Source organism: Phascolarctos cinereus, unplaced genomic scaffold (assembly GCF_003287225.1).
Source record: "Phascolarctos cinereus isolate Bilbo 61053 unplaced genomic scaffold, phaCin_HiC Scaffold_4;HRSCAF=312, whole genome shotgun sequence".
NCBI classification, from domain to species: domain Eukaryota; kingdom Metazoa; phylum Chordata; class Mammalia; order Diprotodontia; family Phascolarctidae; genus Phascolarctos; species Phascolarctos cinereus.
This window is the reverse complement of record NW_027555847.1, coordinates 456,418,963-456,435,531: the sequence shown is the minus strand read 5'-3', so window position 1 is coordinate 456,435,531 and position 16,569 is coordinate 456,418,963. Positions and strand designations below refer to the sequence as shown.

Genomic DNA, 16,569 nt, shown 5'->3' with positions numbered 1-16,569 from the left:
AGAGAGAGAGAGAGAGGAGAGAGAGAGAGAGAGAGAGAGAGAGAGAGAGAAAGAGAATATGAAAGGAACAAAGTCCATGCGAGACCAACAGCAGTCATTTAAGCATCTCTTGAATTCATGTCCTAACTTAACTGCTTATCTACCACTGTTGTCCCTCGTTTTGGTTTGTTTTTTTTTTTATATTCTTTCCCCGCCTCCCAATACACCTAGACATCCCATTTGCTTGATTTCCCTGATTGAGCTCTCAAGTCATTCGTTACCTATGTGAAATATCCTGCTTGCTACCCAAGCAGCTGCGTTTTTGCCTCTAGAGCTAACTACCCCCTTTCAAGAGCCGTCCCCTTTTTGCTCGGGAAACAGTATCAAATGAGCCAGTCACAGAAAAGGTGGGAAGCCCGGTCAGAAAAGGGGCTCGTCTTTTAGAGTTTGCACTTTGCAAGCTGTGGGTGTGACTCCATTTCCTCCCCACCCACATAAAAAAGATCGCCACCCAATCAGTGTGTTTTCTTTCCAAAAGCCCCTCCTCTTTCATTTTGGCTCGGGAGAGACCCTTCGAAAGCCTGCCCTTTCTGTACTATGCAGCCTGTGACATATAAAAGCTGTTAGCAGCTCCTGGGGCCAGCCGCGTCAAAACTAGCAAGAGTTTTTGCTCTTAGACGGTTTGTAATAAGACACACTCCTCCTTACAAGTGTCTATGCCACAACATAGCAAAGAACTTTTTTAAAAATTGGAAGGACAATATACTCATTTTGGCATTGCTCAGAGGTAAGCCATTTAGCCGAATGAGTCGGTTTTGCATGCATTTATACTAAAATAGCTCACATTTGTTTTTCTTGAATGAAATTGAGATAGAATTATGACTTTTGTATGTATTTTGTCACTCTTTGCTCATGTGTCTGTGACACAGCATCCATACCTTTACTGCAGGTAGCAGAAGCTGTTTCCTGAGATGCATTTCTTCTCAATGTCTGGATGAGGTTGAGTTCCTTACAGATTGCCCACTTACAACCAAATGCCCACTTGGGCATTTGGTACCCTATATATATATATATATGTTAAGACTTTGTGGGCAAATGATTAATAAGACATCTGAGGGCTGAGGGCTCGTGATATGCTGTTTTATTCATCTCCATCTCTGGGAAGTTCATCTTAGGTTTCTTCTTCATCCATTAAAGCAACATAGGCAGTAATCACAGGCTTTCTCATAACATTGATTTGAAAAAAGTCTTTTGGATTACAGAATATAATCAAGCCAAGGAAAGCTCTCAGAGGAGACATTTGTGTGTAAAATCAAACACTCTGGCACATTTATTTTTAAATTTGCCCTCTCATAGATTGACCCTAACTCTGCCTTCCTGTTTCAAAGCAGAGCAAACCCTGTGGCTTCTCCCCTCCTCCATCCCAAGATGACAGCAATCTCTGCTGTCAGTGGCGTGCTCTTGTTCTCCTTTCTCTGTGAAACAAGTGCAGTCGTCTTACTCAACGCCACTGACTCATCCTCGCCAACCAATAACTTCACTGATATTGAAGCCGCTCTAAAAGCACATCTGGATTCAGCGGATCTCCCCAAAGCCAGGAGGAAGCGCTACATCTCTCAGAATGACATGATTGCCATACTCGATTATCACAATCAAGTTCGGGGCAAGGTGTTTCCACCTGCTGCTAACATGGAATACATGGTAAGAGGATTTCTCTTCGTGGGTGTAGGGAAGGAGTTCTTAGTAGGGATGCCTGGTTTAATTATCGTACTCTAGGAGGACCGAAACATCAAGTTTGGTGTTTTTAAGTGGGGAAGAGAAGTGAATGTACAAAGTGGTTCTTAGTCGGTAATGATACCATAGAATTACAAGTGCAGATATTACTGGGGCATCCTGTGACTGTTGACAATTAATGATAATGCCTCAAGAAGATAAAGGGATAGAGGATTTTCGGTAAGCTTCTTGAACTTGTCAAAGAAAGAGCTATGAAAAACATGGTGCTGGCACATGAAACATTTGCAAGTGTTGTCTTCATAATGATTTCATTTCTCTCTCAGTTAACAGTCTTAATTTGAAAAGTTTCCTTAATAACAATGTTTCAGCAGACTCCAGTGTGCTTGCCTTGCCTTTCTTGGCTAAAGCTCTTTCTGGAGAGATTCTCTTGCTCTACTAACAGGCTGTGCCCGTTATTTCCTCATTATGGCTTAATGCTTTGTCGTTCAGATAACAGCTCAGTGTAGATTGTTCCAACCTGCAGTGAATAAATACTTTGGTACTCTCCTGTTAAAAATAGCCTGTCTATGTTTAAATTTTTTACCTAGCAAGTAAAAAATTCAAGTTGTTTTTAAAAGGATACTCATATTTCTTTTTTTGGTTTTGAATGAATAATGCTTCAAAACAATGTTTAACATCATCTTAAATGAAAGCAGCAGGGAGTCAGCCTTTGGGCACTGAAGACCACCACTGGTGCCCAGAAGTAAGTGTTGGGGGCAATGATAATGATATACATTCTTAACCTAATCATTTGGAAGTCTTTCAGTCCTGGTCTTCATCTATGCAAATTCAGATAAACTTTTATACTTGGTTAACTGGAGAGGTCAGTGAGGGGAAAAAAAATAAGGTCACCTTTCAAATGTGAACAGTCTCTCTGGTCATTTAAGTTTCTTAAGGTCACTTAAGTTTCTGTCCAAATTAAACTCTCCTGTGATTTCTAGGAAAGGATAATCTGTGGTCATACCAGTTTGGGTTACTGTCTTTTCAAAGATTTAATAGGAAGGGTACCAAAATGAAAATGACTTCACTCAGCCAACACGAATCTACAGAAATAAGATGCTTCTACAAAGGGAGAACAAATTAATCCATTTAATTATTCTATTTAATTGTTTTTTTAAGGGTGGAATGTTTGGAAAGTGTTAGGGCCATAGTGGAGCTTCATTGACTTCAAAGATTAGGGGTCATCAAATCCAGTCTATTCATTTTGAAGATGAAGAAACAAAGAGCTTGAGAGGTTAAGTGACTTGCCTAAAGTCATACAGTTAGTAATAGAAGAGTCAGGTCCTCTGACTCCAAATCCAGCACTGTTTCACTGAACCATCCTTTTTCTTCTTCTAGACAGCATGTCAATAACTTACATTTGAATGAAGATTGAGAATTCTTGAGAACAGGTTCAACTGAAGAGATTATATATTACATAAAATATCTTATTATCAGACTAATTACCTATAATCATGTTTCTCATGCATTGCCTGATTTTTATTTCTCTACAATAACTCTGTGAAATATACAATGATAATATTTTATTCCAGTTTTATAAAGAAAATGATGCTCAAATAGATTAACTAAATTTCATTGCTCAAGTTCACACAGTAATAAAGTATGGGACTTGAACACAATATTTATGACTCTCAATGCAGTGTCCTTTCCAGTACATCATTATCCCTCTCATTTTGTTTTAAGATAATGAAATAATAACCTAATTCTTATTTCTCTCAGATTTAGTGACATCCCAGCTACTTGTCTACTTGGGGAATGATATCAAAATTAAGAATTAGACCATTACGCAAATGGTGCAGTGGATAAAAAGCATATTTGGAACCAATAAGTCCTGAGTTCAAATTCTATATTAGACACTAATTTAACTATGTGACCCTGGGCAGGTCACTTAACTTTTCTTAGCTTCGGTATCCAATTCTGTGAAATGAGAATGATAATTGCTCCTACCTCCCACAGCTGCTATGTGAATCAAATGAGATCACAAGTGGAAAACTCTTTGCAGACCTTAAAGAGCTATATAAATATTGTTGTTTATTTTTTTTTCATTTTTATTATTGTTGTTGTTGTCATCTATGAAAGGGGACTAAGAAAATAGCTTAATTGTTTTGAGGAGACTACTATAGAAGAAAGATTTAAGATTTCAAAGTTTTAGGAATTGTTGAGGGAAAGACCATACTCAATTGACTTCACTTTATTCTACTGTCCCAGGATGGGGAATGTCCCTGACCTTGGGGAACACATTTCCTTTTTCATTTCGTGTAGCTCAGCATCAGTGGACTGATTGCTCTATTGTTTCACTCACCATCTTTGCAACTTCCCAGACCAAAACATCTTTCCCAGATTAGTGCTTCTATCTATGCACTCTCTTTCTCAACTAGAAGGTAAGGTCTTCGAGGGCAAGGACTGTCTTCATTTTTTATTTCAACATCTAGATCAGTGCTTGCAACATAGTGTTACATAAATGTTTTTCATTCATTTATTTTTACATTTGTAGAATTCTGGAGATCATTCAAGTACAATGACATGGATTTTGAGTCACTCTTGGCATGATGATACTCTGAAGTGATAGGCTTTGTTTTAAATTTTCTTTTATTGCATTTAGATAGTTATTTAGGTACAAAACATCTGTTCTAAATCCTACATCAAAAGCATGAGGTCTGAAAAACTGGCCTAAAAAGGCCAGTACTGTAGTCTTATGATACTTGAGGTGTTTGTAAAAGGCACTATAAAGTCATGTACTGTAAATTAAAAGGAAAGTGATTAGGAAATCTCTAGGACCTCTTTGCAAAACAATGCACCATACTGCATTATATGAACACAAAAAGGCTGGCAGTAATACTACCTACAGAGAATCAGGTTGCTGATGCCTAAACACTTCCTTCATCAAAACTGGCAGATAAAATCATCAAATCACACATACAAAGGCTATAGTCTGAGAATGTCCTTAGGGATCCTCTGTTGTAACTCTTCTATTTCATAGATGAGGAAACTGAGGAGAAAATAGGTTGTTACAAAAAAAAAAAGCCAGTGACAAGGCTTCAAATGTAAAAAGAGACAGGATTCAAATGTAAAACCTTTGAATTCAAAATTCGCCATTATTTCCACTATTCTACATTACTTCTCAGATCAAGGACACTTTGAAATACAGAACTCCAATTGGCATTTCCTACCATTATTTACTCTTGGTTAAGGAGAGGAAGGGGATGGGAGGAATAGAGTGGCCTTATGGGAACCTTTTATATTTCTCAGAGCCCCAAGCACGATGCTAGGCATACATAGATGCTCAGCAAATTCTTGTTGCTCAATGTGTTCTGCCAAAGCTAAATAAAGCCATTATAAATTGGGATAGGTAGGACGTGGACCTGTCATTTCAAGGATGTAGGGAACACAAACATAAGGAATCTCCCTAGATTGGAACCTTCTCTTCAAAGAGTTGCTCAGAGCACCAAGCTATTAAGTGAATTACTTAGGGTAATGGCCAGTATGTCTTGCTGGCTCCAAGGTCATTTCTTAACACATTATGCCATATAGTTGAGGTGATGTGAATAATACAATAGCAGTCAAGAAGATGAGATGGAAGTTCAACCAGTTATAAAGATTTATAAAGTTATAAAGCTTTAGTAAATTGACCCAATAATTCGTTAGAACACAGAATGTGTCATTATACATTTTATAGATTTTGGCTTTGTTTAGGCAAAGCCCAAGTCTGCAGAAGGTGTAAAAGAATAATATGTCTGTAGTAGTTTGGTGGGTACCATCTCCTTAAAGCACATTGATAATCTCTACCAATGCTGCCTTCCAATTCAAGGCTCAATTTAAGATTCCAGGCTTTATATCAGCTTGTTAAAAAATTATAGAGTCAGCTAGATGGCACAGTGAGTAGATCACCTGCCCTGGAGTCAGGAGGATCTGAGTTCAAATCTGGCCTCAGACACATAATACTTCCTAGCTATGTGACTCTGGGCAAGTCACTTAACCCCAATTGCCTCACTAAAAAAAATATATATATATATACCACACTATGAGCAATGTGATGATCTGATCTGTTTCTAAGTACTCCAAGAGTTTACAACAAAGTTTGGCTCACTGGGGGTGCTTTAAAATATTTGTTGAATGATTCACTGACCCTTTCTTTAACTTCCTTCTACAAAGAGTAGAAGGTTCTATTTAATCAAGAACTTAATCTAATATCAACAAAAGAAGTTGAATTATTTTGAGACCAAATGTTACAAACTTTAATCACTTTCTTCTGAAGCTTTTAGCATTATTCATGGGAGACATTAAGATACTTAAAATAATATATAAACCCCATTTTTAAATGGATGTAAATCAGCCTAGAATGAATCAAAACTGCTCTGTGTTAAGAAAAAAAAAGCAGAGCAAGTCACAGGTTGAAACAAAAGCTATTCATCATTGTGTAAATGCACTATACCAATAGAGCCTTTGTAAAATATGACAGTGGTAACTTTTGTTTCTATTTATTTCTTGGCATTAAGATACTGGTGAATTCTACTACTTATTAGCTTAATGTCAAAAGACTCTGAAGAATATAGATTCTAATCTACAGGTGAGAAACAGGTCCAGATTTTGATTTATTGGGAGTCATTTAAAAATATTTAGATCTAATATGGCTACAGAAATCCATTCTTACAAATTTTATTAAAATACTCGAGTTTCTTTTTCAAAAGGTGGGAATAAAACAAAATGTTTACTCAGATGTCATGTTCTGTCTTAGCTTTCCCATCAAAATTTCATTAAAAACAATTTTTTTTTAAATAGATTAGGTAGGAGCATCTAGTGGCACAGTGAATAGTGCTCTGGCCTTGGAGTCAGAAGGACCTAAGTTCAAATCTGGCCTCAGACACTTAACATTTACTAGCTGTGTGACCCTGGGCAAGTCACTTAACCCTGATCACCTCACTAAAAAAAAAATAGGTTAGGTACCTACTCTTTTCCAGGTACTGTGGGGATGTGAAGGCAAACAAAAAAAAATAGTTTTAAGGCATTTATATTGTACTAGGGGGAAACAAAATTCATATCCATAAATAAATACAAAATATATACAAAATAAATATGAGGTAACATGGCCAGAAACACTAGCAATAATGGGGAGAATCAGGAAGGTCAAGTGGAGGAAAGGGCCCTTGAATAGAGTGAGGAATCCAGTCAGAGACAGGGATGGAGAAATCCTGGATATTCTGTGCAAGAGCCTAGAAGGAGAATATGGCATATTATGTAAAGGGAAGAGCAAATTATTCAATTTAGAGAAAATGTAAAGTCAGTAATATGAGCTGATGTTAATATTCATTCTCTACTGCACATCTGCTCTTACCTCCCATGAGCGTCTGGCTTGTGGTTTGGTTCGGTTTGATTTTCTTAGTTTAGTAAAGTGGTATCAAGAGTTCAGGGATTTGACTAAAGCCCACAGTCAGTATGCTGTGTACCAGTGGATGGAGTGACCACACCAAGCAAATCACAGAGTTTAAAAAAAATATGTTGAGGATTTTATTCACAGATATGGGTATATTATCTATGTTTATAAATGTGCATATGCTTATTTCAAATCTACACTGATCTCTTCATGTAAATATCCCTTCCCCCCTCCCATGCATATTACAATGCACCCATGCCTTTTCATCTTGAGACCTTCTTGTCTATCCTTTTGTTGTTTGGTCATATCCAGCTCTTCATGACCATGTGGACTATACTGTCCATGAGGTTTTCTTTTCAAAAGACACTGGAGTGGTTTTTCATTTCCTTCTCCAGCACATTGATACAAATACAAGTTAAGTGACTTGCCCAGAGTCACACAGCTAATAAGTGTCTGAGGCCAAATTTGAACTCAAGTCTTCCTGACTCCAGGCCTAGCTCTCTATCCACTGAGCCATCTAGCTGCCTTTTGTCCATAGTTTTCTGCAAATCCTTTGATAGAGGACCCACTGCAATATGCTAAATGCTTCCTAATTATTTTAACATTTTATTGATGAGACTACCACTGCAGAACTCACTATCTGTCATCCCTTTTACATACTATATGTTTGCTTAGCTACTTTTTTTTGGTCATACATGTCACGAATAATGTCTTTGACTTCTCATACCAACATTATGGTTGGTAACAAGTATGCCTACTTTCCACAATTATGTGGATGACTAACAGTTGTGATTCTTCTAAGTGGTGCTCCTTTGTTCATAACCCTGTATTATCATTTGAAGAATATGAAAGAGGAGAAGAAAAAAGAGGAGGAGGAGGAGAAGGAGGAAGGATTATCCACATTTTACAGATGAAGAAATTGAGGCTGAGTTTGCCTAGGGTCACACATTTCTTAGTGTCAGATGTAGAATCTGAACATGAGTCTCCTCACTCCAAATCCAGTTTTCTTTCCACTATACCACAGTACCTCTACTGACCACATCCCAGTAATCTGAGACAATACCTATTCTTCTTTCTTCCTAAGAATGCAATTTAAACCACACATCCAATTGCAGAAATCAAAGTAGTTGGCACAGTAGATAGAATGTTAGTCCTGGAGTCAAGGAGACCTAAGTTTAAATCCTACCTCAAACACTTCCTAGCTGTATGGCATTGGACAATTCACTTAACCTGCTTGCCTCAGTTTCTTCATCTATGGAATAGGGATAATAATAACACCTACCTCCCAGGGTTGTTGTGAGGATAAGAGAGGTAATAATTGTAAAGTCTTTAGCACAGTGCCTGGCACATATTAAGTACTATATAGATGTTGGTGGTTAGGGTACTAAATCTCACATTAGAGAGACCTGGCTTCATATAATAGCCAGAATTTTTTTATGTAGATCTACAAAGTGTTTAGAAATACTACTTCATTTTATCATCACAACAACTCTGGAGAAAGGTGATATTATTACCCCCATTTTAGAGATGAAGAAACTGAAGGAGACTGTAGTTAAGTGATTTCCCCAAGATCACACAGCTAGTGAGTAGCTGAGATAAGTCTTCCTGATTCTAGATCCAGCACTCTACCCACTGGGCCATCTAGTTTCCCATAACTTTCATATTCCACTTTTGACACTTAACTAGCTGTGTACCCAAGGGCAAGACACTTAACCTCTCTGATCTTTAATGTCCTTATCTATAAAGTGTTAATAATAATTATTATAGTGCCTACTTCATAGGGTTGTTGTGAGCATTAATATGAAAAAAATAAAAAAAACTTATGTAGACTTTAAGGCAAATTATAAGCCAGCAATTATCTGAAAATTCTTCATGTAAATCTGCCCGTGTCATGAGAAAGGGAAGGGAAAAGGGAAGGAAAGAAAGCAAACCATCAATTTGTACTAAATCACCTGGAAGTATGATTTTAAAAAATGAGTAAGTGAGTGAATGAATGAATGAATGAATGAAAAAATACTTTAAAATAACCTTGCAAATAACCACACTGATCTACTTGCCAAGGATGAGTAGTAATGTTATAATTTATGACAGAGTAGAGTTACTTGCAAACCAACTCCAGCAATCCCTGTATTTTCCTACGGTGACAAGGGAGGTATGATATTGTAGTAGTTCAGTCTTAGTCATCATCCATTGAGACAAGCCTCATCTACTACCTCATTCCTGTGCTAGGTGAGGCAGTGTGGTATAATGGAAAGAACACTAGATGATTAATTTGGAGGCTGAGGTTCTAGTCCTCATTTTTCTCTGCCTATGTGGGCAAGTTATTTCATATTTCTGGGACTAAATTTTCTGATAAGTAACAGGTTTAGACAAGAGGATTTCAATATGTCATAATTACACAGTTAGACTGGATGCCAACGTCAATCCAGCCAAATCCATAAGAGTCCCAGACTGACATTCATCAAGCCTCTGCTTCAGAATCACATAGAACTGACTGCCTCCTATAAAAGCCCATTCAATTTTTTTGACAACTCTGTGTTAGAGATGTTGATGCAACCTTAGTACTGAGTCAAAATCTGACTCCTTCAAATTGCTACCCACTTACCCTTATTCTGCCCTCTTAGACCAAATAGAGAAGACCTGGTCCCTCTTCTGTATGATGACATTTTAAATATTTGTAGACTACCCATCATAACTCCCCTAAGTCTTCTCTTCTCCAGGCTGACTATCCCCAGATCTTTCAATGGTTCCTAAAGAGGCTTGGCTAATCTAAAATCCTACCCTGCCATAATGATCTGTGACCCCATAAGACTGAGGAGCAATAATCCAGCCTTTATTTAAATGTGGAAGAGAATATTAAGAGTCTTTGCAGAGTGGGAAATGTTTTATAGTTTATATGTAAATACCAACCAAAACCATGCCCCTTCTGGAAGATATCCATCCTCATCCAAATTCATACAAAATAGTATGATGTCCACAGACTGGGCATTTACATTTGGGTGTGAGAATGCTTTTTTTCCTCATTGTACACATGAGAAATTTAAAGTGTCAACTCTGAAGTCTTTCCATAAATGTTTTCATGACCACTAGAAAGTCTCCTGAGACTTTTTGCCAAAGAGCAATGAACCCAGCAGGATCTCTGACAGGAAGGCATTTCTCCAGCACATTCAGAGCTCTACATTCCTGTTCTACATAATGGAGAACCTTTTCAATGCCTTGGCTAGAAACAGAGACAGGGCACATTTTTCAAGAATTTTCATCCAAGGTACACATTACTTCGACTAACTTGTACATGAATGGAGAAGGTAGTAACCTTGAAAGCTCCCTGCTTTTAGTCAGCTTTCCACACACAAAGCCAAAAGGAGACAAGATTGTACTATTTTTTCCAGCTCTGAAATGGATGATAAAAAGGTAAAAGGTACAAGCAAATTTTATGGATCAGTGTAAGCTCATTGCTTCGTTGAAGGTACAACAAAACTGAAAATAAAAAGTATGCCAAATACATGGGATCCATAAATATGAATTCTTTACCTTTATGACTTTAGATTCTAGTAGTTAATTCCACATTTGATTTCCACAAAGTTGCCAAAGTGTTTTCCTTAAGTGCAGGCCTAAAACCATATCACTTTTCTTCTCAGTAAACTCCATGGGATCCCTAGTTACTTCTAAGGCCAAATAGAAATTAATTTTCTTGTTATTTTGTATTTAAATTTACCTGTGATCTCTTAATTGCCAAATGGAATGGCCTTCACTCAAACTTCATTCTTCCTGTTCCCTTTGAGCATTGCTGAATATGCTTTCTTGTATATTCTCTCCTCTCTAGATTTTCATTACTCTTCTCTCCTGTTTCTCCTTTGCTGGATCTGTCTTCTTTGCTGGATCTTCAACTCCGTCACTTGCTTTGAGTCTCCTCCACGTTGTGTCCTGGGATCTTTTCTATTTTCCCTCTATATCATCTCACTCGGTAATCTCACAGGGGATCAATTATTAATTCCATGCAGATTATTCCCACATCTATATACCCAGCCCTAATATCCCTCCTAATCTCCATCTTGCATTACCAATTGCCTTTTAGACATCTTGAATTGAAAGTTTTATAGGCATTTCAACTTCACCATGCCCAAAATGGAACACATCTTTCCATCCAAACTCTACCCTTTTCCCAATTTTCCTATTTCTGTAGAAGGTACTACTATCCTCTTACTCACTGAGGCTCACAATCTTTGTTTCATCCTCAAATCTTCACTTACACTTACCTCAAATATCTAACCATTTAAGTTTTGCCATTTTAACTTTTACTATATTTCCTGTATAAGCCCCTTTCTTCTCACTCATGTAGCCAAATATAGAATTTGATTACACCTCTAGCCTGAACCATTGCAGGAGCCTTGGTCTCCCTGCCTGAAGTCTGTCTCCCTTCCAGTTCATTCTTGATTCAGCTGCCAATATGATTTCCTACATCATAGATCTCACTATGTCACATTCTTACTCAAAAAAACTTTAATAGGCTGTCTATTACCTCCAGTGTGGAACAGAAAACCCTCTGTTTCTTATTTAAAGCCTGGCCTCTTCCCTTTTTAGTCTTCCTACATATTACTGCCCTTCATGACCTCTTTGACCAAGCTGCAATGGCCTACTTGCTGGTTCTTCATCTTCCAACTCCATGCATTTGCACTATCTCCCCCTACCTGGAATGCTCTATTTCCTCATCTCCAACTTCTGGCTTCCCTTACTTCCTTCAAGACTCAGTTCAACTCCTATCCCTTACAGAAGGCTTTTCCCAGTTCCTTTTTTTCTGAAGTTACTTTCAGTTTACACTATATATTTGCTGGATGAATTATTCCTAGCTATAATCCTGTATACTTTTTGCTTTTTGGAATATAATATTCTCAAGTTCTCCACTTTTTCATAGTGGAGGCTGCTAAGTTGTGTGTGAATCTTGACTTTGGCTCCTTAGTACCTGAATTATTTCTTTCTTTCTGGCACATAAAAAAATGCATGGTTGATTAGCATAAAATGCTCTCTCCAAAAGTATTCATTTATTTATTTAGCATATTGGAGAGAAATCACATTATGTTCTAGAAAGTCAATAGTCTCTTAAAGAGAAATGGGCTTGGAGCCAGATTTCCTGATTGTCTATACCAGCTAATTTTTCTGAGCCTCAATTTAGTTATCTTGAAAATTCAAATGATAATTATATTATCTACTTCATGGGATTGTTATAACTCCATATGTTATATGCATATATATTTAAGCATTTATTAAGTTAAAGTATCCTATAAATGTAAAATATTATTACTAATATGTATATTTATCTAGAAATCCTTGTGTCTTTGCAAGTTATTTTTTAGTTCTTTTGTCCACGTGTGGGTTCAGCTGATAGGTTGCTATGCTAGGCAGAGAAAATGCTGGGAACTGTCCAGTTTTACAACTTAGGATATCTTCTACCAAGAGGAAGAAAATGTGTGGGAAAGCAAATTGACTGTGTTGAGGTAATTCATTGGGAAACATTAGTTAATGAAGCAACCTCCATCCATCATTTAGAATGCTGAAAAAGGAATGTGTAGGTGAAGGGCATGAGGGAAGCTACTACTCTTGGAATGGCATCATTAAAAGAAAAGGGACATCTTACATCACATCAGGCCTATGAGACTAGACCCCGAAAATTTTAGGAAAGTTTCAGTTACATATTCCATATTATAAAGATAGAGACATGAAGAAATTCATGAATCTTCCCATGGTTAACCAGAATCTCAACCTGTGCCAAAGGTCACATCTTGAGATGCCACACTATGCCCATTAGAGACAAGAATTTTCTAGAAATAGTCTCAGGATTCTAAAAATAAGAACTGGCCCCATGGGGACCCTGGCCTAGCATGAATCTCAAGCTTTAATGTTTAGCCATGTTCAAATTGACATACATAATTCAGTATATCTAATATATATTCAATGCTATTTAGTTGTTTGTGACTCTTCCTGAAGGGATGGAAGAAGTATGAAGAAGTCAAAAACTCTTTGAAACAATAAGGCAATTAATGCAAATTGGCTTTAGGTTTAGAAGACAAGGTTCTTTTCTAGCTGACACAGATTGTCTCAAAATACCTAAATCCACAAGCCAAAAATTTTTTGACAAAGATGTGGCTGGTTGCCCAGTAAGTTATATGTTAAGTATTTAGACTATGTTTTTATCTTTATCTTTAAATTAAGTTCATAAAATTTGATAGAACATAAACCAAAGTAAAACTTTTAAAGAAGATGTCTCTTGGATGCAAACATAGATGTTGAATGCAGATATTTCCTAACCTAATTAAAGATGAATCTAGTACTAAATCTACACTCCTTTCTACATTCTTAAGTGATCATATGTCTTTCCCAAGCAGTAGGTAGAAGCAAAGATATTTGTGATGTATTGCCCATGGTGGTTAAACATGCTTTTGCCAAAATGTTGTTGTTGTTCAGTTGTTTCAATATTATCTGACTCTGTTATCCCCCTTTGGGTTTTTCTTGGCAAACATACTGAAGTGGTTTGCCATTTCCTTCTCCACTTGATTTCATAGATGAGGAAACTGAGATAAATAGGGTTAAGTGACTTGCCCAGGGTCAAACAGCTAGTAAGTGTCTGAAGTCAAATTTGAACTCAGGAGGATGAGTCTTCCTAACTCTAGGCCTGGCACTCTATCCATTATGCAACCTAGCTGACCTTTTGTCAAAATAGGTAACAGCAAAATTTGAGATCTCCATTTTAAAAGACAACATGGACCCCAGGCATATTTTAATTTTTTATTATATAAAAACTTACCTTATTACAGTATTGTAAAATGTAGTATTTTTAAAAGTTTTTAGGGAAAATTAAAGAAAAACTAGTCCATCATTCCTAATAGCACTATTATATATTAAAACCTCTTCTTCCTTAAAAAGAGGGAGCATGGCTAGGATGATCCATTAATGTATCTGAAAAGATCTTGCAATGTAAAAGATAAGGGCTTTAACTAAAAATAGACAGAGGAAAGGGCCAAAAACATTTCTGTAAATGGTACCACCATTCTCACAGCCACCCTAATGACACATTTCACTCCTTTCTTTCCATTGACTTTCATAGCCAATCAATTAATAAGTCAGTGTGTTCACAATATATGTCACCAGCCCTCCCTCCTTTTCATCTGCTACCACCATAGTACAACACATCATTACCTTCTCATGGACTTTTATAATTGCCTTTAGTCTCACCCCTCATCCACCCCTCACCATAGATCCTTTACACTGCCATCGAGTAATCTTGTTATGTATAAATTTGATCATACCATCCTCAAAATCTCTTGCCTAAGATATAAAACTCAATGTTTAGCTGAGCATTCAAGACACTTGTCAATATGGCACCCACTTATCTTTGTGGTCTTAGCTCATACAATTCTCTTTTATGTTCTCTACTTTACAGACAAATTGAACTGTACATTTTCCACAATTGTGCTCTGTTATTATCTGCCTCCTTTGCTCAAAGTATTTCCTAACCATAGGAATGAGAGGGACAGCTATCACACTGTAATAGAGAATAAGGGGTCAAAAAGAACTTGGCAGACAAGAGCATTGGGCTGACAGATTACATTTATATAGATAAATTTAAAATATTACACTGAAGGTTTTAAAAATAATCTTTACAAGTACAAAATGATGATGAAGGAGATGATGGCTTAGCAGTTCATCTGCCAAAAATATGAAAGCTTTTAGTAGAATGAACACTCATTATGGGTCAATACCCTATCTTTCAAAACAAGAAAACTAAGGAATTAAGAGTTTTACTGTAGTCTTTCTTGATCAGAACACATCTGGACTATTATATTCAATTCTAAGCATCACATTTTAGGAAAGTCATTGACTGATAAGCTGAAAAATATCTAGAGGAGTGAAAACAATCTGGTGAAAGGCCACACATATGTGTCGTATTAGAATCAGTTGAGGAAACTAGTAATGTCTAGCCTGGAGAACAGAAGATTTACCAGGAACATGATAGCTACCTTGAAGTATTTGAAGGGCTATTACATAGAAGAAGGATTTGATTTATTCTCCTTGTGCCAAGAGGAGAGAAATAGGAGCAATGGGTAGATGTTACAGAGGGGGAAATTTAGGTTGAATGCAAGATGATATTTCCTGACAATTTGATTGCTGTGCAAAAGAGGACTGATCTGTTTCATCTCATGATTTCTCCTCATTGGAGATCATCAGGCAAAGACTAGAAAAACCACTTGTTGAGTATGTTAGAGAGGGCTTTTCTTTCAGGTATAGGTTGATTTAGATGGCTTCCGAGAACCATTGCCTCCAGTGGCATCATGGAAGGAATATTGTCTCTGAAGTCAGAAAATCTGATTCAAATCCTGGATCTGCAATTAACTACTTACATGACCTTTGGATAAATCATTCCTAGTTCTGATTCTCAGTTTGCTCATCTTTAAAATGAGGTGGTCGAACTTAAAGGCGTCTAAGGTCCTTTCTTGCTCTTAAACATCAATTCTATGATCCCTTTCAACCAGGGGCATGCTGGAACTGCTTGTACCAGCTCTTGAGAACTGATTGTTAAATTTTCAATGTAAGCATTTGCACCTCTGAAGTTGGTAAATACTGCAAATCAGGGAGAGATTTATTGTTTTGTTGGTTGTTTAGACTTAAGAAAATCATGGAGAAAATATTAATAAGTCAAACTAAACTTAAAAGCCTGTTGCACATTTTTGGAAAGCCAGCTGTTAAACATATTGTGTGCCACTGCTTCCAACTATCACATTCTGTGAATGTGTGATATGGAATGTCATTTCTACCACTTTTTCACAATTTAGAGGCAATAATTCATAAGTTTCTTAATTTCAATATACTATCTCCAGAATTTTATTGTGAGGCACTATGATAGAATAGCTAGAGAGCTTGTTCCATGTCAAGGAAACCCTTATTCTGGTCCTATGTTTGACATTTACTAGATGTGTAACCTTGGACTACTCAATCTCTTGGTGCCCTAGGCAGTGCTCTGAATTAGAAGTTACAAAGGAGTTGCCTATATGCGTTTACTGAGGTAGATATTCCACCAGGACATCACAGGTATGGACCCAAAATATGTTTTTTCTAAAATTAGAAAAATGCCACATTCTCCACAAAGTCTCATTTCCTATTCTTGACCAGAAATGATCTTTTCTCGAAATCATCTGATAGTATTTAGTATCTCTCACACTTTTATCCATCACATTTCATGTTATAGATATTTCTGTATCAGATTGGATTGAAAACTTCCTGATCAGTCAGCATCTTTTATCTTCGTAGATTCCTCCTTCAAAGATGTTCTCTAGCCCTGAGACTTCACTTGTGTATGGATTTCCAGGTGTGGATATTCCCTTCATCTATGCAAATCAGATACTTATTTGTAATTTAAAGCCTTGGAGTGTTAGCCAGCGAACTGAGAGGGTAAT

The 16,569-nt window shown here is 36.9% G+C and overlaps 1 protein-coding gene across 2 annotated transcripts in view; it reads left to right on the top strand.

Moving 5' to 3' along the window:
• The first annotated feature begins 588 nt into the window (after nt 1-588).
• PI15 (peptidase inhibitor 15) overlaps nt 589-16,569 on the top strand; it is a 52,357-nt gene continuing 36,376 nt past the window's right edge. Inside the window, exons 1-2 of one of the 2 annotated variants that reach the window (XM_020971040.2) lie at nt 589-766; nt 1,371-1,680. In XM_020971040.2, the coding sequence (XP_020826699.1) occupies nt 1,408-1,680 (273 nt within the window). In that variant the 5' untranslated portion in view covers nt 589-766; nt 1,371-1,407. Of the gene's footprint in view, nt 767-1,367; nt 1,681-16,569 lie in introns of both variants that reach the window. The other variant, XM_020971039.2, reaches the window with a different exon arrangement.